General features: G+C 50.9%; 1 protein-coding gene across 3 annotated transcripts in view; it reads left to right on the top strand.

The window, feature by feature from the left end:
• Positions 1 to 20,342, top strand: part of CDC42BPB (CDC42 binding protein kinase beta) — a 92,337-nt gene that overhangs the window by 27,016 nt on the left and 44,979 nt on the right. For all 3 annotated transcript variants that reach the window (XR_004320954.1, XR_004320955.1, XM_032482725.1), the window contains exons 2-4: positions 9,426 to 9,517; positions 15,195 to 15,278; positions 18,538 to 18,633. Coding sequence is in view for 1 of the 3 variants with exons in the window: in XM_032482725.1 (XP_032338616.1) it covers positions 9,426 to 9,517; positions 15,195 to 15,278; positions 18,538 to 18,633 (272 nt within the window). In the remaining 2 variants the exon portion in view is untranslated. The remainder of the gene's footprint in view (positions 1 to 9,425; positions 9,518 to 15,194; positions 15,279 to 18,537; positions 18,634 to 20,342) is intronic.

The raw sequence follows: 20,342 nt of genomic DNA, 5'->3' as shown, positions 1-20,342 counted from the left end.
ACTCACAGAAGAAATGGCCTGGAAACTGGCTGTCTCACTGGTGTAAACATCAAAGCATCATGCAGTCACCTGTTTGTACTTGCGTTGTGTTTTTGTGACTTGTATACAAGTATCCCCCACTCATCAAAAAGTAGGTTTTGGCTACTTAGTTTTTACGAAAGACCTACGTTAGCACCTATTTTGATACCAAAAGAAATCCTAGGTTGGTTTTTGCTTTTAGGAAAAAAAAGCAAAAGGTGAAAAAAGCAGACAGCGTTTATTTTGCATGCAGAGCACCTTTGTAGAGGCCTTACCCTCTGAGCAGTGAGAAGGCCCCGCCAAGCTCCCTCCCAGGAACCACCCTCTGCATCTCCGCATTGAGCCACCGCAGCTCTAAAATGTGTCTGTGAGCATGTCTGCTTTACCTCCGTGCGTGCGTTAGCACGATGTGTCCTAGGGTCGTGGCTCTTCTGCTTCACCCTGCTTCGGCTTAGGGAAGGTTTCCTAGGTGCACTCTACTTTCAGTGGTGGGGGGACCTGTGTGTGACTTGGTTGGCTCTGTCCTTGGTGTCGTGCTGTTGTGTGCTGGGTTTTTTTTCTTTTAACAAAACATATTTGTATTCACATCAGCCAGGGAGTTGGCTTTAGAAAAGAGATGTGTGCCGTGAAGGTCACTCACTTTAACGCCGGTTCTTCACTTTGACAGAGGGATCCTGAAGGGCAGTGCCCCGTGGCTTGTGGGGGAGACCCGCTGTCTCGGGTCGCTGCCTCCATGATTGGGGGCTTCACATGGGACGTGTGGCTTGGGCAGGAAGGCAGCAGATTCTAAGTGATACACAGCAGTGAGGCAGAGGGTTTATTTCATTAATGGCAGAGCAGAATGGACCAAATGGAGAGGACCTGAGAAAAGCAATTGATCAACTGTGGAGTGGAGGCAAAGATGATGGACCACGTGACTGACCTTGGGCTGGCCCCCACACTAGGTCTGGGCAGGGTTAGCCACCTTCACATGACAGCAGGCTGTTGGAATGCGATTTTTCCTGGTGTACGGTTGACTCAGTGCGGCCTCCCCACCCATTCCCCACCCCTGCTTCTCAGATTTTCACTGACTCAGTCTGAACCCTGCTTGTCTTCTGAGTCAGTATTGAAGGGCTTCCTTTTCAGTCCTTTAAAATCTTTATTTGGATCAGGGTGAAATTTAGTGTTTGTTCACTCACAGCGTCACGGTTCCTGATCGTCAGCCTTTGTAGGGAGTTTGCATTTGGGGGACTTCGGGAGTTGATGGCCTTGGAAGATTCAGCTTTCTCAAACTAGTGATTGGTAGGATTTGTGACTGACTCCCTGTGGAGGATGGTGTTCTGTCATGCAGCAAAAGATCTTGGTTATTAAAACAAATAAAACTCATGTAATGTTTATATTGTTTTAAAAAACCTCATGTAATGTAATTTAAGCACATTTTGCAAAAACTTTTATGATGGGTGTTAACCTTCCATAGGTGTATCAGCGATCGGAAGTGTGAGAATGCACTTCCAGCTGCTTTGTGACTGTCCGCGCCTTCACAGCTGGTGCTGGCAGAAGAGCTCTTGCCGGTTCTCCACTCCCTGGGGGGAGTTTATGCTGAGGGTGCTCAGCGGGGGTTCAGTTTGCACCTCATCTGCTTTTTTGTTCTGCCTGTGGCCACACTTGGGGGTGGTATTCTGGCCTCCTCTCCCCTCCGGGAGGAAGGTGGGACACGTGCTCCTGGCCGCCTGGCCTCCAGCCATGGGACTTCTGTACCATCTGCAGGTGCCTCCCAGCGCGCTGTGGCAGTGGCAGGTCTCTGTCCCGTTGTCTCCACAGGACCAGGGAAGGACTTCCTAGGAGCAGAGCGCCTGCTGTGGAGCGGACTGTTCACTCGGCGGGGGCTGGGGGACTGCCCCTCGTGTCCTCTGTGTGTCACTTGGCCTTTGGGCTTCTGTGTCTTCATTAGGAAATGTACTGTTTGGACTGGGTCATCTGAAAGACTTTCCAGTTCCCAGCGTGTGGCGGCGGAGAGGCCGAGGCTGAGTCCGGAAAGATGGCCAACGGGTCCAGTCCAGAGCAGGGAGGCCACGGGCCAGGCTGGAGAGGGTGGAGTGGGACTTCCCGGCCGCCCCCGTGGGCCACTGCCCTGTGACACAGCCCTGTTTCCTCAGACTGCCCCTCCCTGGACACTCCTTCCCTCCAGTCTGATCTTATTTCCACTCTTGATAAACAGACCAAAGGAGGGGGACGCATCAGTCTCTCATTTCTCAACGCTTTTCACTCAGCCAGAGATCACCCCTCTACCCCCAGTGCTTCCTGACAGAGCCTTTTCCTGTTTAAAGGGAATGCTGGACTCCCTGTTTCCCCTGACAGTTGGGATCTCATATTTGCCTGTGGTTACCCGAGACTGACTGATTTCGTTGCCTTTTAGGGCATCAAGAGAAGTTCTGTAGGGGACAATCTTGGGCTGTAGAAGGATGAAGAGATTAGGAGAGAAAGTTTCTCTAGTCAGAATACAGCTGTCTGAGGGCTAAGTTATATTCAGTTTCTTTTTTTGGTAGAAAAAGGAAAATGTCCCAAGTCGTTGAGTATCTTCTTACCTTATAAAAAAGTGCAAACCCCCCCCCCCCCGCCCGTGGAGAAGGGAACCTTCACTGGTGACTGGTTGTTCAGTCAGCTGTGTTCGCTGTGTCCCCTTTGTCTTCGCTGTTTGCACTAGGGACTTGGGGAGCAGGGCTTGACCAGGTGGAGGTAGACCCGGCTTTGCTGGGCCCTCTGGTGCAGCGGGGAAGACGGCACTGAGCAGGTACAGGTGCGGGGCTTATTTATTGGAGGACCAGCAGGCCCCTGACCTGGTCACTTGGCTGGAGTCAGGGACCCCAGGGGTGAGTAGGAGCTGGTGGGGAGGTATCCCACCCAGGGCTCTGCTTTGAAAGACCCAGGATTGAGTGAGGGCCTGAGTAGCTGAAAGACAGGTATGATGGGATCGAGGGGTGGAGTTGGGGTCGGAGGCAGGGCCCAGATGTGCAGCATGCTCTGTGAGCGTTTAGACTCCACCCGGGAGCTACTGAGGAAAAGCTAGGGAGGAACCCTAAGCAGGGAGTCTATGGGATTATGTTGGGTTTGGAGAAGATAGTGCTGTGGGGCCAAAGGGCTGGAGGGGCGGGGGAATGGGTGCAGAGACCCATTGCAGGAGCACAGGTGAGCCGTGATGGCCTGCTCAGAGGGACGGGGCTGGATGTCTCTGTGACTGATGGAGGGGATGGGGACTGGGGAGTGGTCTGAGACGGTGCCCAGGTGCTGTGGCTGCAGCTGCAGGTAAAGGTGTGTGTGGGGCTCCGCGTGGAACTCAGAGCCCTTCGGGGGCATCTAGGCAGCCTGGGCCAGTGTCTCTGAGTGGAGGGTGGCCATGCCTGTCATCCTTAGCCTGGTGTCAGGGGGCTGGAGCATCATCCGTGTCCAGCGAATATTTGCCGACCCAGCAGCTTTTAGTTTTGTTGATGGAATGGGAAGGAGAGAGAATTTTACTCTTTCTAAAATTTATAATAGTTGTTGTGTTTGTCTTACTTAGAAATCTACCAGTTCATTGTCACCATGAAAATCAAACATTATCTTCAGCATTGCAGCTGACCCGCTTTCTTTAGGCTATCTGTAATGTCTGTCTTCTAAGAGAATCTTAATGTAAGTGATGCTTACAGTGAACCCCTCATGGTGTTTTGGTTGTTGTGATTTTGCTTTGCATCCTGAATGTTTTAAGTGTATATGAACTGTGTTGCACCCCAGTGGATATAACTCATGAAATGTTGCCTGTGACATTTTGCATTCTGCAGAGCATCCCAAGCTCCAGAGCGGTCAGTGAAGGAACGTTGGCCAACTGAAAAAGGGTTAAAAACGCTGATCCTTGCCTCCTCTCAGTAACCTCCACCTCCAGTTTCCTGGCAGTAGACTGGTTCTCCCCTCCCTTCCACCCTCATGTCAGCTGGCTATTCTGAAGCAATAATTTCCTGAAAATATGAAACAGCAGTAGAATCTTGTAAGAAAAATCAGTTTAATCCTTCACTGTCTCAGGCTCTGTAGCATGACTGAAGTCCTTGGATTCCAGTGCTGCACTCCCCACCGCATCCTGCTCCCTCTGGCCTTACCCACACGGGTTCTTGGCACCCTTATGTTCATCAAGTTACTGAGGCTAAAAACCCAGCAGTCATCACCGAGCCTTGTCTTGCTTCGCCCACATGGCAGGGACTGCTTGTCCAAAGCAGAACCCGGGTGCAGCCTCTTCCTCACTGTCTCTAGGCCTGTCACTGTCATTCCCTGAGCCACCCTCACTGCTTCCCGAGGGGTGGCATCCCCCAGCTCTGCCTCCATGCTACCCCCACAGCCTGCTTTCCTGATGGCAACAGATGACCTTGAAAAAGTGGTTAAAAATTTTTGGAAGCAGTTTTGGACTTACAGAAAAGTTGCAGATAGCAGTATAAAGAACTTCCTCAAAGATTTGAGAGTAAGTTGCTTACATGATACCCCATCCCCCTTGAATAGTTGAGAATGTATTCCGTGCCAACAAGGGTAGTGTGTGTAACCACTTTTTGGCACAGTGCTGCCGTCTGATTCTCCAACCCCACTGAAGTGTCACGGATTCTGGTCTCCTGGATTCTGTCCTCCTTCGCAGCAAAGGAGCCTGCAGGGCCACACGCTGCACTTCCTTCTGTGCGAACAGTTCTGGCCACTCCTTGACTTTTTTGACTGTGAAACCCTTGCAGGCCAGTCATTTTGTAGAAATTAAGGTTTATCTCCTATTTCCTCATGATTAAATCCGGGTTACGTAACTTCAGCAGGAAAATCACAGAAGTGACACTTTTTCTCGTTGTGTCCTTTGCGGTGACCCAGTTTCATTTTGTCGCATCACTGGTGACGTTCACTCTGATCACAGACTTCACTGTTAAGTCACTTTCCCCCTTTTTGATGAGTATTTTGTTTGGATGTACTTTGAAATTATGTAAATATCCCATTTCTCATCAGATTTTTAAAGTTTATTAATATGTCATTGTGTACTCCTGATCCTGTTTTATTTAAGGGGCTGGATAATCTGTGACTCCCAGTAGTTATTTGGGGTCACTGTCATCCTTGGAGCACCTTTTTCTTTTCGGGCACAACAGGACGTTCCAGGCCCAGCCTGTGCTTTCCCGACCCAGCTTTGGAACTGACCAGGTTGCCCTGGTTTCTCTGCTGGAGAGCAGTAGTTAAAAACCAAGATCCACACTATATGCCTTTTGTCAGGGTGTTGCTGCCTCCAGCCCTCGCAGTAGACGGAGCACTCACCCAGGTGTGTCTGTGGTCCCTTCATCCACATATACTGAAAACCATGAGTTCACACTGATGCCTCCAGTTCTAATCCAGTATTACAGGGTTTATTCTTCTCCCTAATTCGTAACTCCCTTTTCTGACAGTGAGGACTGGCTTGCATTATCCTGAATCTGTGTTGATATGTGACGGATCCTTCTGTATGTAGCAGATCTCCTGTCCCCCTGACCCAGTGTCATTACCCAGTTTGGGCTCTGACCCCAGTCCGTGGGGCTCTGCCTACAGGGGGCGCTGGAGGGAGCCTGGAGGAGGGAGGAGGGACTCGCAGCTTCCTGCCTACTTCCTCTTCCTTTGAGTGACACCCAAGCACCCTCTTCCTCTGGCAGGAAGGGTCTGTGGTAGTGGGCAGCCTGTCCCAATTTGGGCGTTTTTCCACACTTCAGAGACCCGAGCATCAGCTGGCTAGCGCCCCCTCTCAGTTCCCTGGGTCCCCACCCTTAGGGCCTGCCTTTGTGCTTAGAGACCCCAGTAACCAGCAGAGACCCCCTCCCTCCCGGCCCTGAATTTCAGCTGTGCACAGCCCTTTGCCCAGTTTTCAGAGATTCCAGCTTCTTCCTTTGGTTCCCCTAACCCTAAGGGCGGTGGTTGCTTCCTGCATCTGCTGCCTTGTGATAATTCAGTGTTCCCGTTTGCTTTGTTAGTTACCTAGCTGACAGTCATTTATGTTGAATTCCTTCAGATACCTGGTCTGGTTTCTGTCTGTTGACTCCACCTAGTCCGGACGGCAGGTGACACGGATGACACCCCTCTTTGTCCTTTTCTCGGGTTTAAGTCCTCCCGCCTTCCTTTGTCCCCTTGTGTCAGATTGATTTCATGGCTTCTCAGTACTTGTGTGGGTAGCAGGGTGGTCTGCTGCTGTGATTAAATTTTCTGTTCTGGTTTTAGCTGATGTAGTCTTAATGACTTTTACACACCACTGCAGTATTTTTACTATGTCCTTAGAACTGTGTTGAAATATTTAGCATTTTTCAAAACTAATGCTTTTCTCTGGATCCTTTTCAGTGCCCTCTGTTTTTATAAATGAGATTTCATTCACGTAGTTGATTTCCTGTTGCCTGATTTTCTCAGTTTCTTTATCTTAGGACTTGACTCTCCTGAGTGGAAGCTACGGCTTCCCCGGGTCCCACTGCCAAGTAGGGAGGAGTAAGCAGGACTAGGTAACGGATCGCTGGACCACTTAAGTAGGTACAGGCGACTAAAACTAGGAATTAAGATAAACACTTCGTATCATGCTCCACAATACTCTCAACAACAAATAATGGGTTGACTATTTTAAAAAGCCATTTAGCCAAAAATAGGATTGACTATTAGATCTTGAAAGAGTTTATAACTTTCTAAGCCTCAATAACAAAATGACAAAAGAAAAATGAATTTAGTTTTACTAAAAGTGATACTTTTATTAATAAAAGTAATAATTGCTATAAAATAAAAATAACATAATTCAGATAAAAAAGGCAACAGAATGGAGAATGATGTTTACAGCCGTTATGACCAACAGAGCCAAAGTAAAGCACTTAACACAGCCGATTACAGAAGCTCAAGACCTGATCGGTGAGCACATGTTATGAATGGATGATTAACATCATGGGGCTCACAGCCGGGTATAGGAGGACATTACCTCATCAGGCACCAAAGGGCCATCATTTTCAAAGGAAGAGACAACAGCGTGTGGTATTAGGGGGATGCGCGACTCAGGAGATGCAGTTTGGAAGGCCGATTAGGAACCAGAAAAAATGTTAGCACCCTTTGGAGAGTCCTGGAGTTTCATTAAAATTAATTTAAAATAGTAAAAAAAAAAAAAAATCTGTGTGCGTGAAAATGTTCATTGCAGATTTATTCACCATAAGAAAATAATTTTAAAATTTTGAGTGTTTAACCTCTGTATTCAGCAAACACACAATTTTTAATCGTTGTGTGTCAACTTAGTGAAATATGCAACTGTTACAATGATAGTTGAGGAGTACAGAAACATGGAAAGTGCAAGAAGTGAAATAAAAGCAGAAAAAAATAGCTGTGCAAACACCGTGTCTGGTCACGGGCTGGAGTGGGAGCACACGCAGCTACGAGGCTCATAGCACGGTTATGGGTGGGGTTTCTTTGGTTTCCATGAATATTGCCAGTTGATTTGCACATTTAAAACATAGCTAGCAAGTCTTGTGGGTCTTTGGGTTTTGCAGAACAGTCCAGAATGACGTGTGGAGCTGCTGCTGGAGGGGTATTTCCACCTCGGGCGCCCGGTGTGTTCCGTAGTGTGGGTTCATCGCAGCTGACCGTCGGCACTGCTGCTTCCCAGACTCTCTCCGTCAGTGAAACGGAACAAAAGTCAGATTTGTTGGGAGTGTTGTTCTTCACAGTACAATAAAAGGCACCCTTTGGTTCCCCCAAAAGACCCTAAGAAGGGTGGTGGTCTTAGTGGCTGTGTGAGGTACATATTTATCCATTAGGTATTTGGGGGATGGGTATTTTGGGTAATATTTGAAAGAAAGAAAGATGAGTTGTAGGTGATCTTTTAAGTTCTAGCTGAAGTGTTTTCATTAGCCTGGCTTCCCCCCTCCCCATAATTCAGGCCCTGTGTGTTCTGTTCCCCAGCTCTGTGCTGGGAGCGTTTACAGTGACGGTGGTAGCACTCCTCTGTAATAGGCGCCAGGAACTTTCTGGTGCTCTGGCTGTGGTTCCTTGGATCAGTGAATCTCGGTGTCAGACTGTAGTCTTAGGAAGAACTATTGAAGGAGAAAAAATGTAGAATCAAGTTAATAATATGGAGCTCAGTTAGAAGCCCAGGAAATCCAGGTAGCAGGTTTGGGGGAGGTACTTGTAGGTGCACAAGTGGTTGTAAGAAGCAGCGCAGGAAGAGCTCTCGCACGTTCTGCCCAGCTTCCCCCAGTGGGAGTGTTTGCAAAGCTGTGATGGTGGAGGATGTAAAAAAGAGCTGCAGGGAACAGGTGAAGGTTAGCACGAGCATGGTTGTACGTCTGGAGGTGAAACTAAGAACAGGTGTGAGAGACACGAGTGAGCGAACGCTGGGCTGAGGGCGGGATGGACAGTGGTCAGGAGGGCTGCTTCTGGAGTCAAAGCGCGTGGCTTCCACTCCTGGGGCTGCTATGACAAATTACCACAAACTGGGGGGCTTAACAGCAGAGATTTTTTCTTTCCTCTCACAGTTCTTGAGGCCAGAATTCCAAAGTCGAGGTGTCAGCAGGGCCATGCTCCTTCTGAAGCTCCAGCGGCTGGCCTGCCCCGTCTCTTCCCACTTCCGGGGGTGTCGGCCGGTTCCGGTGCTCCTTGCTTGTAGCTGAATCGCTTGAATCTGTGCCTCCATCTTCACGTGACTTTCCCCTCTGTGTCTCTGGTCCAGATTCCTTCCTTTATAAGGACACCAGTCCTGCTGGATTTAGGGTCCATCTCATTCCCGTGTGTGCCTTCATCTTAACTTGATTATATCTGCAGAGACCCCACTTCCAGATGAGGGTACATCCACAGGTTCCGGGTGGACATGACTTGGGGGGGCACCATCCAGCACAGGACACTTTCCACTGAAAACTGGCTCGGTTTCCTCCCTGAGGATGCACGTGCGGACCACGGAGAGCATTGTGGAGTGCTGCTCCCAGCCCTGAGTGAGGTTACTGTTAGGGGCTCTGTGTGATTATCAAGGACGGTTTCCGCGCTTTGGAGACACCATTGTCCTGGAGAATGTCTTGTGTCCCAGTTGCCCTGTGGCTCGGGGAGCTCGATGGTACCCAGGGCTGGTGCTTGTGTCTCAGTGGTGGCTGTGGACCAGCGGAGTGCCCTGGTCAGTCGCTTGCTCAGTGGGACAGCTTAGCTGTAGTGATTTTTACCAGGGGATCTTTGTTGTGATGGCATTTGTCATAACAGATATATTGAAGCACAGGTGCCAGTGTAAATGTCCATGTTAATTTACCCTAAGTACCAACTTACCCAAACTTCACATTTTAAAAAATATTCATTTAAAAAGTAAACTTTTTCAAAAAAAAATAGTATAACTTAATGGAATGCCCCAGTCAATTAAAATTTTATATATTATCAACTTACTGAATGGTTAATTTTACTTTTTTTTTAATCTGTAGCTAAACCATTTACCCAGCTGGTGAAGGAAATGCAGCTTCATCGAGAAGACTTTGAAATAATTAAAGTGATTGGAAGAGGTGCTTTTGGTGAGGTAAGAGAAACTTCATTTTGTTACCTTTGCCTAGACCGCGAGCACCGCAGCAGCCCCCACCAGCGTTGTTCAGGTCCTATACGTTGATTTGGGGATGAGATAATTATCGGTATCATTTGGAGATTTCTTGGTGGATGGAATCTGAAAGATAGAATTAAGAAGAGAAAAATTAAAACGAAAGCTGGTGACTGGTGAATTACCCTGAATATTGTCTGGACCAAAATAGTTCTTACAGACAAACAAGTTCCTAAAAGTTCCATTTGTCAATTGAAAACCGTCTTGGCAGCCATCTCCTAAAAAAAGATGCAAGGGGTGGCATCGCAGTGGTCCTCATCGTTCGCAGCTTCCTCACCACGCATCAGTCCTGGTCCCGGGTGTGCGTCCGGTGCCTGCATTAGGAGGAGAGCAGCTTGTCCCCCAGGTCCCTCACCAGCCACGGCGCGCTGCCTCCGTGTGGCCTTGGGCGTGTTGTCCCCCCTGCCCTGGCTGGACAGCCAGGTGGGGAGGCCGCAGGCTCTGTGTGCAGCACCTGCCTCGGCGGAGGGGCTGTTCTGCCCCAGCTTAGACTGCCAGTTCCCCCCGCGGACTAGGGTCTCAGGATCGGGTGGCTTTGCAGTTAGTCATTTAATTGGAAGACACAACTCCTCTCTGAGGTTTTAGCCTTAGCGTGCTGTGCCTGGGGGCTGTGCGTGGTCCTGGCAGGGGAGTCCAGCGGTGAAACGCTCTGGGTCACGTCACGGCCGCGTGTGCGCTCTGCCCAGCCCTGTAAAGGGCTCCCGCTGTGAGACGGCGTTCGTTGTGCAGGGCACACGCTGTATGCTGTGCAAACCACGCATGAACGGGAGCAAAGCAGCAGTTTCACGAGGTGGCTGCTGGGCTCTGAAGTGTCTCAGAAGACGTCTCAGCATTTTGATGATCCTTCAGCTGCCAGCACCTGATGACGGCGCGGCTTTATCTGCGGGGCTTCAGTAGGGAGCACAAGAAGTCTCCTCCAAAACGCTTCCAGTGTCTGGATGAGGGAGCTCTGGCCTGCTGAGCAGATGTAGGCAGCTGTGTCCTTGTTTCTTCCTCGGAAACTCCCTGGCCTCACATCAGACCCCAGCCCCAAGTTCTTTGGCGAGCCCCTGCCCCATCCTCATGCCTCCCTCCCCCAACACAGCCTCGTCTTCGTACTCCCTGCTTCCCCAAGCAGTGGGTGGAGGGAGCGGTGCCCCTGGGGGGCCACTTTGGTGGCCGCCTTGTCCCCTGGGATGGCAGCTCCTCCCAGGCCAAGCTCAGAATGTCCCTGGGTCTGGGACTCCCCAGCCAGACTCGGCTCTGGGCTGCCGTGGGACAGGGAGGTTGTTGGCTGCTGCTGCTTTTTTTTTTTTAATTGAGATATAATTACATGTAAAATACACAGATTGAAGTGTATGGTCTGAGTTAAGACAGATGTCTACACCTGCGTAACCAGCACCTCAATTGATACAAAGCATTTCTGTTTCCTAGAAAGTTCCTTCCTGTTTCTTTCCAGACCCCCCACCTCCTGTAAGCCCCACCTCCCCAGGTGGCAACTCTCCTGATTTCCACCAATAGGGAACTTAGTTTAAAGGTACACGGGAAAATTGAGTTCTGCAGAGAAATGACACAGCTCTGAGCTCTAGGTGGAAACGTGATGGTGTAGATACGGTTCATGGTGGTGTTTAGTGAGAAGAAGGAGAAAGCCTTTTAACATGAAAACCCCATTCAGTTCAGTGTATGCGTTCGCTGACTGTCTCCCTTGGTCCAGGAGCTGTGTCAGGCTGTGGGCCCACGACCAGCGAGCCCCAGTGTGCGGCGCTCCATGATGACTGCCCGCCCCTGGAGGGTCCAGGAGGGGCGGGAAGAGACTTGGGACCAGAGAGGGAAAATGAGAGGACAGGAGAGAACACTGTCATGCTAAAATAGTTTACAGTTATTTTTAGGGCCTCCTTTGCTGGAGAACTCAATGCAAAACTCGGTTTTCTGAGTTTCAGGAAGATGACGTTGATCACCTTTCAGGTTCCTCTCAGACTGAGAGAAACGTGTCCTTGCGCGGGCCTCTGCGCAGTCCTTGGCTTCTCGCCTTTGCCTTTGCTCCCTCTCCAGGCCTTAGCAGCTTCTTTGTGCCCCACCCCAAGTCATCCCTCCCTGGGCCCCACACACCAGCCCTCCTCGCCCAGCATCCCTGGCCACCTGGCTGCCCTCCCTGCTGTAGCTAGAATTTGGGGTTCTGATCTCATGTTAGTGCCACCACCATTGTTCCCTGGGATATTCTTGTAATCACGTACCTGAAATGTGCCCAGTTCGGCTTCTGCCTCTTACAACACCAGGCAGATCACAGAAATGAGGACACTCTTAGTCATGGTTGGGACCAGACATGTCCTTCACCTGTGGATCTAGTTGAATTATTTTTCCTAGTGACCAGCCCGGGAAGGTACGACCTGTGCCTCTGCCGTGGTGCACAGGTGTGTGTGCCCACAGTGCTGAGCCGTGCGTGGGCTGTTCGAGAGCCCTGCCCTCTAGACTTTGCAGGGTCCGCAACACAGTTGTATGTCACATGTAGTCAGTGCGTGAAGCTCATACCTTAAAGTTGCAACACCCCCCACACACGCAGAGTTTAGAGAAATGCTTCTAGATTATGGTTTAAACAAGGGTGGGAATGTGGGCTGTTGCCCTTCTTCTTCAGCACAGCAGCTTTGGGAACACCCTCTTCCTCCCATCAGTGTCTCGGGGACAGCGGTCCAGGAAGCTCCTTCCACCCGGGTACCCCTCTGGAGGGCTAGTTCCCAGCTGTGTAGTGTGCTTCCCAGGGTTTTGTTTTTGGCGTGACAGAAGCTGGCAGTTGATGGCTGTGCTGGGCGCCCTGCTCAGCACCCCAGGTCTCAGGTACTTTCAAAGATGTGAGCACCTCGAAACCTTCCGGCCACCATCGGCATGGCTGCTCCACCGGGACATGAGAACCTGGGGCCAGGAGTGGTGGGCCCGGTCACGGTGGGCTGGGAGCTCCACTTGAATCCCGCCTGCCTGACCAGAGTCCCCATGTCCAGCGGCTCCGTCCTGCTGTTTCTCTTGTTCCTAGAATGACTTAAAAGGAAGCAGAGCTGTGCAAGCTGTGTTTAGAAACACTTTCAAAGTAACAGAGCTGCTGTATGGAGAGAACGGCTCACAGAACAGTCTGACCCCCTTACCGCACCCCCTTTTGTTGACATTTTATTTCATTTGCTTGATCATGTTATAGCTGAGCTCTGCTGGTGCCCTCCCTCCCTCCGTCTCTCTTTCTCTCTCTCTCTCTCTCTCTCTCTCTCTCTCTCTCTCTCTCTCTCTCTCTCTCTCTCTCTCTCTCTCTCGTGTGTGTGTGTGTGTGTGTGTGTGTGTGTGTGTGACTTTTACAAAACCGCGGGGGCTAATAAAGGCCCTTGACCCCTAATACTTCGGGGCCTGCTTTTTAATAGGGACTGTCTTTTGCATAACCACAGCTCATGAACTTCACTTTGAAGTGGATGGAATACTTTTAATCCAGTCTGCTGTCTTATCCTGGCTTTATGTTGGCCCAGTGATGCCCTGTTTTCCCTTTTGCCTCCTGCACTGGGGGGGGCTGCTCTCATGCTCCAGAATCATTTTTTAATGTTTTGTAAAATTATTTTGATTTTTATTTGTTTATTGAAATGTCTGATTTTGAAGGTATTTTTAGGATCATCATCTCTCTTTGAAGCAATTAAGACTAAGTTTTTTGACCAGGGAGAAATTTATGGCAAACCAAACTAGATTTTTTTTTTTAAGAAATTGTTTCTTTTAAAGTTGTAGAGAAAACTTGTTGGTTTGGGGTTTTTTTTAACATTAAATTTTATTTCTGCATTTCACTTCTACATATTCTTGATTTGCCAAGTGTTTTCCATGGACAGTTACGTTCTTTTTCCTTCTGCGTATTTTATCAGAGCCATCCTGAATGTTTTCTGAAGGTCTGTGCCCTGATAAGCCTCTCCTAAAGATTTAGGCTTCCTTGTGTTCTGAATCTCATCGTCAGCAGGTTCTGGATCACTCATGACACTTGGCATTTTCACAATTTCGTTATTTTCCTCAAATGTATCAGCTCTACCATTCTTGCCAAGTTAGATCATTTCTTTACTAAATACTATGTAGCTTTTTTTAAATACCGATACCTCACCTGTCTAGATGGTAGCTAGTTCCAGGAAGACATAGATGCTTCTGACGTGATGACAGGCATGTGTCCGGAGTTCGGAGACCTCCCAGCGTCTTTATTTAGGTTCTGTTTATTCTTGATTTATTCAGAGTCGTAGGGAGTTTGGTCTGTGGTCTCTCAGACAACAGCCACTAGACGGCAGCTCAGGTGTGGTGTGATGAGGGAGAGGCATGTGGAGTGGCGTCGAGGGGGTGACGGGGGGCGGTGGCAGAGGATGATTTCAGGGCTCACATGGGCAGGGGACCTGGCTGGAAGCTCAGCCCTGTGCAGGCTCTGGGGTCACACCAGAGCACGCCCACGTGAACCCCATCCTTAGGCTCAGGGAGGGTTATATTTGCAGGGGACCATCATTAGCGCAGTCGTTACAAAGCCCGCCCGAGGGGAAGGCCTGTCTAACCTTTCTGAGCCGCAGGTTCCACGTCTGTAAAGTAAAGACACTAAAAATGGCCACAATGCAGGACTGTGGAGAGGGCTCATGAGAGAGTGCGGCCGTACTGCTCGGCACATCCCCAGCACGTGGAAAGTGTGTGTGAGCTCTTGTGGTTACTTTGACGATGTTGTTCTGTGGTGTGTGTTGTTTAGGAAGCAAGGAAGTAAATAATTCACTTTCAGAACTCTTCGTCCCATATCTGCACTGTGGCTGCCTGCCATTTGCAGAGAAAAGGTATAGAAGTTACTGTCACTGCCAATACGGTTTTGTGATGGGGACTTAGGTCAGTGGATGATTGATTTATGTAGTGTAGAACACGCCGTTGGTTGGGGCAGACGTCACATGTGCTGGCAGCAGTGAAAGAGCTTATTTGAGACTTAATGGTGACCAGGGGTCCAAGAGGGCTTCCTGGAAGAGGTGGCATTTGAAATGTACCTTGGAGAACATGGCTGACGGCCAGCACGCTAAGTGCTAACTGTGTGCCTCACACCATTCCCAGCAGGTTAAACGTATCGGCTGATCTGACCCTCACAGCAGTCTTAGGCCGGCCTGCTGCCATTTTCTGGTTGGAGAAACTGAGGCACAAAGAAGTGAATTTGCCCAAGCTACACTCCAGAGCCCACACAGTTACTCAGACCACCGCTGTGAAGAAAAGATCCCAGGGGCAAGGCCTGGCGAATGCAGAGGCTGGCGGCGGGGGAGAGAGGTGGAGTGAGCAGGAAAGAGGGAGGGGACTGGGCCCTTGAGTGCAGGAGGAGAGCTGTCCCCAGACACACAACGTAGAGGGTGGTGAACCCCCATATACACCCACTGTTCAGCGGTGACATGTTTTGAATGAGCAGGTGAGGTCATTCAGGAGGCAATGTGGCTACAGTCAAGTTTTGATGATGAAAAGGTCAAATCTTTATTTACGTAGAGAACTGCTTTCCTTTCCAGGTCATTTTCCAGGATTTCCAGGCAATTAAGATTTCACTGCAGTGATGTGAAACATGCTGACCTTTTGTTCCATTAACTAAGTTTTGGTTAAACTCCGCTTTGTGCTACAGGTTGCTGTTGTCAAAATGAAGAACACGGAACGAATATATGCGATGAAAATCCTCAACAAGTGGGAAATGCTGAAAAGAGCAGAGGTAAGCATGAGCGTTACCATAAATGAACAAGTAGGCGCTGGCTTACATCAGGGGAAGGGGCTGAGGAGGCCGGTTGGGTGAGAACCCAGCGCTCACAGACCTGGGCCCTCCTGCCCTGGCAGGAGTGAGCTGCTGCTGGTCTCCAGGACCGCAGCCTTCCCTGGTGCCTGTCCCTGCAGTGGCCTTGACTCCTCCTCCCTCCCCGCGCTCTCCTGAGCATCCCCCTCGGGTGTCTCTGCCAGGGCCCAGGGAACCTTCATGGAAACTTGAGGCATTTATCTCAGTTCTGCCCCACGTGCAGAGGAATTATTGAATTCGGAAATGTTTATGTCGTCCCTCCTTGAGGGGAGTGAAGATTATAAATAGATGGCTGCCGCCCGACAGCCTTTAATCCACTGTTTTCTTTCTTCTTCGTCCACCTCTGTGGCGGCCCTTTCGTGCCCTCAACCCTGTTCCCCAGCCCCTCTCCCAGCCCTGACTGTGACACCGGTGGTCTGCATCGTCCCCAGACTCCCTCTTGGCATCTGTCTTCACCGCCCACCCTGTGTTCCTCTATTTCTCATTCACCTCAGAGCCATGGGTCCCTCCTTTCCAAGGACACGTTGCCGGTCCACTTCCCGACCACGCCCTTTCTGTCTGCACGCCCCACCCCCCACCCCCGGTCCTTTGTCCTCTCCTTCACGCTCCCCTGCCCCCAGCACCTGCCCTCTGCCCAGGCTGCCCTGCAGCCATGGTCTACCCTGTCTCCTCCGCACACCGGCTTCCAGAACCTGCCACCTCCTCTCTTGGAAATTCCTTCTTGGGTTTCTGGCCTCTCTCATGCTGTCACTCTAAACCGTCCTAGGAATTCTAGGTGCCCCTTTGTTCTGAGAATTCTTCCTGCCGGTGCTAGCCGCTGCCGCGGGCAGACAACACACACTGCTCGTCTGGGCTGGTCACTGCCCTGAGCCTCAGGCCCCCCGACGCGGCGGGTGCTCTCACTCCTGTGTCCCCGGCATCTCCGGTTTGTCGTGTCCGAACCACCTGTGGTCGTTCTCCTTCCCGGTTGCACCTGCGTCCGCTTTCCGGCTGTGGCACCGGCACGGGGTCTCACACCCACTTAGTGCTCAGCAGGTGCTGGTGGGCTGAGTCATCACCGCCCTGCAGCCACCTGGGCTCGAGAGGTGGGTGGCCTATGGCTTAGCCTCCACGTGGCCCCACTGCCTTCCTCCCCACCGGCTCCGCTGGTCCCCTCCCCGCCCTCACCCCCAGCCCCCCCTTTTCATGTTGTCACTGGCTCGTTGGCCGACACGGGAGACTCACTGAAGCAGTTCTCCTGTGGGAAAATAGGTAGCTGCTGCCCCAGGAAATTTGAGGGAGGAATAAGGTGTTTGAGGAAAGAAATACCGACAGCAAATTCTGTTCAGGTTTATATTCATATAGAAGTGACTTATGAAAGAAGGTAACTGAGCCATAATTAACATGACTTGTTGTGTTAACCTCCGGAGTGAAGTGTGTGTGTGTGAATTTGTTAAATTATAAAAATTCTACGGTTAGGGAGAAGTGATTCTCACCTTACCATATTGGTTAGTACCTACCCAGTTGTCGCGGTGAGTGAGCGCATTTTGAGAGTCAGTATTGTTTACTCTCAGTCTAGGTAACACAGATCCTGTTTAATTGGCATGCTCAGCACTAAGTCCAAGAATGTTTACTAATCGTGATGGTTATCCTAGAATGTGTGTGGGTACGTGTGTGTGTGTTCGCACGTGTGTGTGCATATGTGAAAGAGATAAAAAGTGTAATGTAGATACATAGATACAATACTGGTTGGGGTAATTTTTAAATTTGTATTTAATAGGCTATTTTAAACATTTAATTTCAAGATAATTGATTTCTAAAAATCAGCTTTAAAAGCACAAAGTCAGCAAGAGGTGGCCATGGAAAAGTCACTAGGCAGCGTTAAGTTCATAGCTTGTAGACCAGACTAGGCTTTTAGTTCATTTTATTGGGTCAGTGAAAAAACACTGAAAGCTTGCTCTTAAAGCAGAACTGCCGAGTGTGTGTGCTGCCTGTGGGCACTGCGCTGGCGACCCTGGGTCAGGAGCGGGCTTCACCCTGAGCTTTGAGTAGGCGGGTGCTGGGAACACGGGCCGCCTGGTGGCAGCAGTGTTGCAGGCGCTCAGGGTTCGGCCGCCCTCACCAGGCCTGGTTTGGGGTCACAGTGGTTCCAGAACCACTGATCTCCTCACACCTGGATGTTGTGAGCTGATGGGAGGCCCATGTAAATCCTCTCGTCTGCTTTAGTTCATAGAATGGGACACCTACCTCAATCACATTTTTGAAAGAAAAAACATTTTTAAAAATTTTAGAAAAAAAACATGTGGAAAACAAGCTCTGACTGTCAGCACGAGACTGCATGTGAGACGGGGCTCAAGGCCTGCGCGCTGGCGCTCCACTGGGCCTGCTGTTGTTTCTGTTCAGCTTTGCAAGTTGCAGATATAAGGAGTTGAAATTTTACGTGCTCATGAAAGAGGAAGTCTTACAATAATTATGCCAAAGACCTGGTTGCTTTCAAATACAGATTCCACCCGTGTACTAAAGCTCTTTTTAAAAAAACCTTAGCCTACAAGATGGCCTTTTACCTATGTGCTACAGGCCACACGTCTTCATAGCAGAATCCTGTTCCAGTTATGTGCATCAAATAAATCATGTACTGCAAATAGTCATGTTTCTTGGAAATAATCGACCCAGATCAGTAGTTCACATCAGTGAGCAGGTGTGTGCCTACCCTGCCAGCTGTGTGGCTCCTGAACTGTAGATTTGTGACAGGGGCTCCCGTGTGGGGCCGCCACACCACCGGCCACCCCCAGGGGGCCCTGGACACGAGGGCCCAGCTAGGAAGCTGTAGCTGAAGTGTGCACATCAGCCAGGTGGGATCTCAGGTGTTGGCCATGGAGGTGGCATGTGTGGAAGGGACAGTGGGAGCCAACAGTAGGGAAGTGAGTTCTGAGCAGCGCTGGGCGCAGTGGTTGGCGTAGGGGGTGGGAGGGGCTGGAGCAGGAAAGAGCTGAGGAGAGCAGATTGGAGCCGCCTGGGGGGAGATGAGGGTGCATCTGGTTCCCAGTGAGTCTGCGAGGCCAGGCTTCCCGCATCCTGGAAGGCGGGGATACTGTCTCCAGCGCGTCTGTCCCAGCGGGGCCCCTCTGCTCAGGACTGTGCTCTGCAGGGCACTGTTCCAGATGGACGGACACAGCCCGACTCTCTCCCTGATTCTTTACAGACGGCTTGCTTCCGGGAGGAGCGGGACGTGCTGGTGAACGGTGACTGTCAGTGGATCACCACGCTGCACTATGCCTTTCAGGACGAAAATTACCTGGTATGTGTGGGCACCAACAGCTTCAGGGCTCCATCATAGGGCATTTCACTGACATTTTTGACTCCTTTGTGCTGCCACTAAAAGATGAGCAAGACGCTTTGAAATTGAGGTGCTTAAATATATATTTGACAGATAAAACCATTGAACTACATTAAAACAAACCCCGTCGTGTTCCTCACAGTCTCTCTGCACACGTGCCTTGGTCGGGAACGCCACCGTTGGCCCAGCGGCTTCTGCCCGTCATTCCCGGGTCTGGGTCTACGTGATGGTCCAGGCACAGGAGTGCCCTCCCTGGAGGGCGGCTCCGCTCTCTTTCTGCGCCCGTTACTCTGACGTCACTGTGTTCGTCTCTGGGCTTGCTTATGGTCCCTGTCCCTCCACCTGATGGCAGCTCCGTAGAGGAGGGGCCTGTTACCTGGAGGGAGCCGACAAGGTTGTTACTGAGAGTGAGTGAGTGAATGAGAGTCCTGTGTGCAAGCAGAGCTGTGCCAGGTGTGGGAGAGACAGCCGACGGCTGACACGGGGCTCTGGCCCTCCCAGCTCGCTGTGGGTTGCGGGGTGGGTGACAGAGCAGGGAAGCCTGGCTGAGGTGCCCGTGGGTGGGGAGGGGCAGGGAGATCCGGGAGGCCTCTGAGGAGGGGTCCATTGAGGTGGGTCTTGAAAGCTGAGTCTGAGGCAAGGTGAGAGGGTTGCGGGTAAAAACTGTTTGAGGGCAGGAGTCTAAAGTGAGGGCGTCTCCCCCTTCCTCAGGTGGATGAGTTTCCTTTCCTGGGAGACCCTGCAGCCTCCTTTTAAGGTCATGGCTCAGAGTCCAGTGGCTCGGACTCACCTCGCAGCTCTGCCACTGGCCTTTCCTCACCTATAGACCGCGAGCGTGACTGCCTGGACGGGGCTGCTCTGAGGACTCAGGGACCCGACGGGCGTGGGGTGTAGAACCAGGGCACCGCACGTCGTGGCTGCACACTGAGCAGCAGCTGTCAGTATGAGGATCTCAGAGCAAACGAGGCAGTGCTGTTTCTTCTCTCTTCCATCAGCTGAAAGCTAACTGCTCAGACCCGAGCATCCCTCTCTTAAAAGGAAACTGGAGTCAGAGAAGGCAGTTCCTGCTGGACAGCGTCTCCAGCGGGCTCTGTGCTCAGTGGCCCAGCAGCGGGGTGTTGGCTGCCCCTGACTCTGGCTGTGCCCCTTTGGCCTGCAGGTGTCCCGCTGGGTCTCCACAGCCCCAGGCTTCCTCCATCACAGCCTTCAGAGCCAGCCAGAGCCGCTGTCCTTCCAGGGAAGGCTGCCCAGCGCCTCGGGCAGTGCCCCTCCTGTCACTGGTTTCTGCTCCAGCAGAAAGGTTCTCTGAGCCTTCCCTGGGGGCGAGCCCGGGAGCACTTACCTTTCAGTTGGTACCGGTTTTCTGGTGAGAGTTGCCAGTTCTGTGTGATTTTAGATCATTCACTTCCCTTCTGTGGTCCTGCGTCCTCTTCCTGTGACAGCGGAGGCTGGAGAGATTCTCAAGCCCTGTAGACCTTGACGGACTCTTTCTTGTGCTTCCAATTCGGGTCACCAGCATTCAGGGTGCCTTCTCCAGTGTCAGATGCTTCAGGTGCCTTTTCCACTGATGGCGTGTACGTTATTCATTGAAATCTGTTCTCTGCCAGATACATCCCCTGAAGCATAGCAGTGTCCTGGCGCGTCTTGGGGGAGCCTGGGCGGCAGGCGCG

The sequence above is a fragment of the Camelus ferus genome, chromosome 6 (assembly GCF_009834535.1).
Source record: "Camelus ferus isolate YT-003-E chromosome 6, BCGSAC_Cfer_1.0, whole genome shotgun sequence".
Lineage (NCBI taxonomy): Eukaryota > Metazoa > Chordata > Mammalia > Artiodactyla > Camelidae > Camelus > Camelus ferus.
Note: the sequence above shows the minus strand (reverse complement) of the source record. Positions and strands in the feature narration are given on the sequence as shown.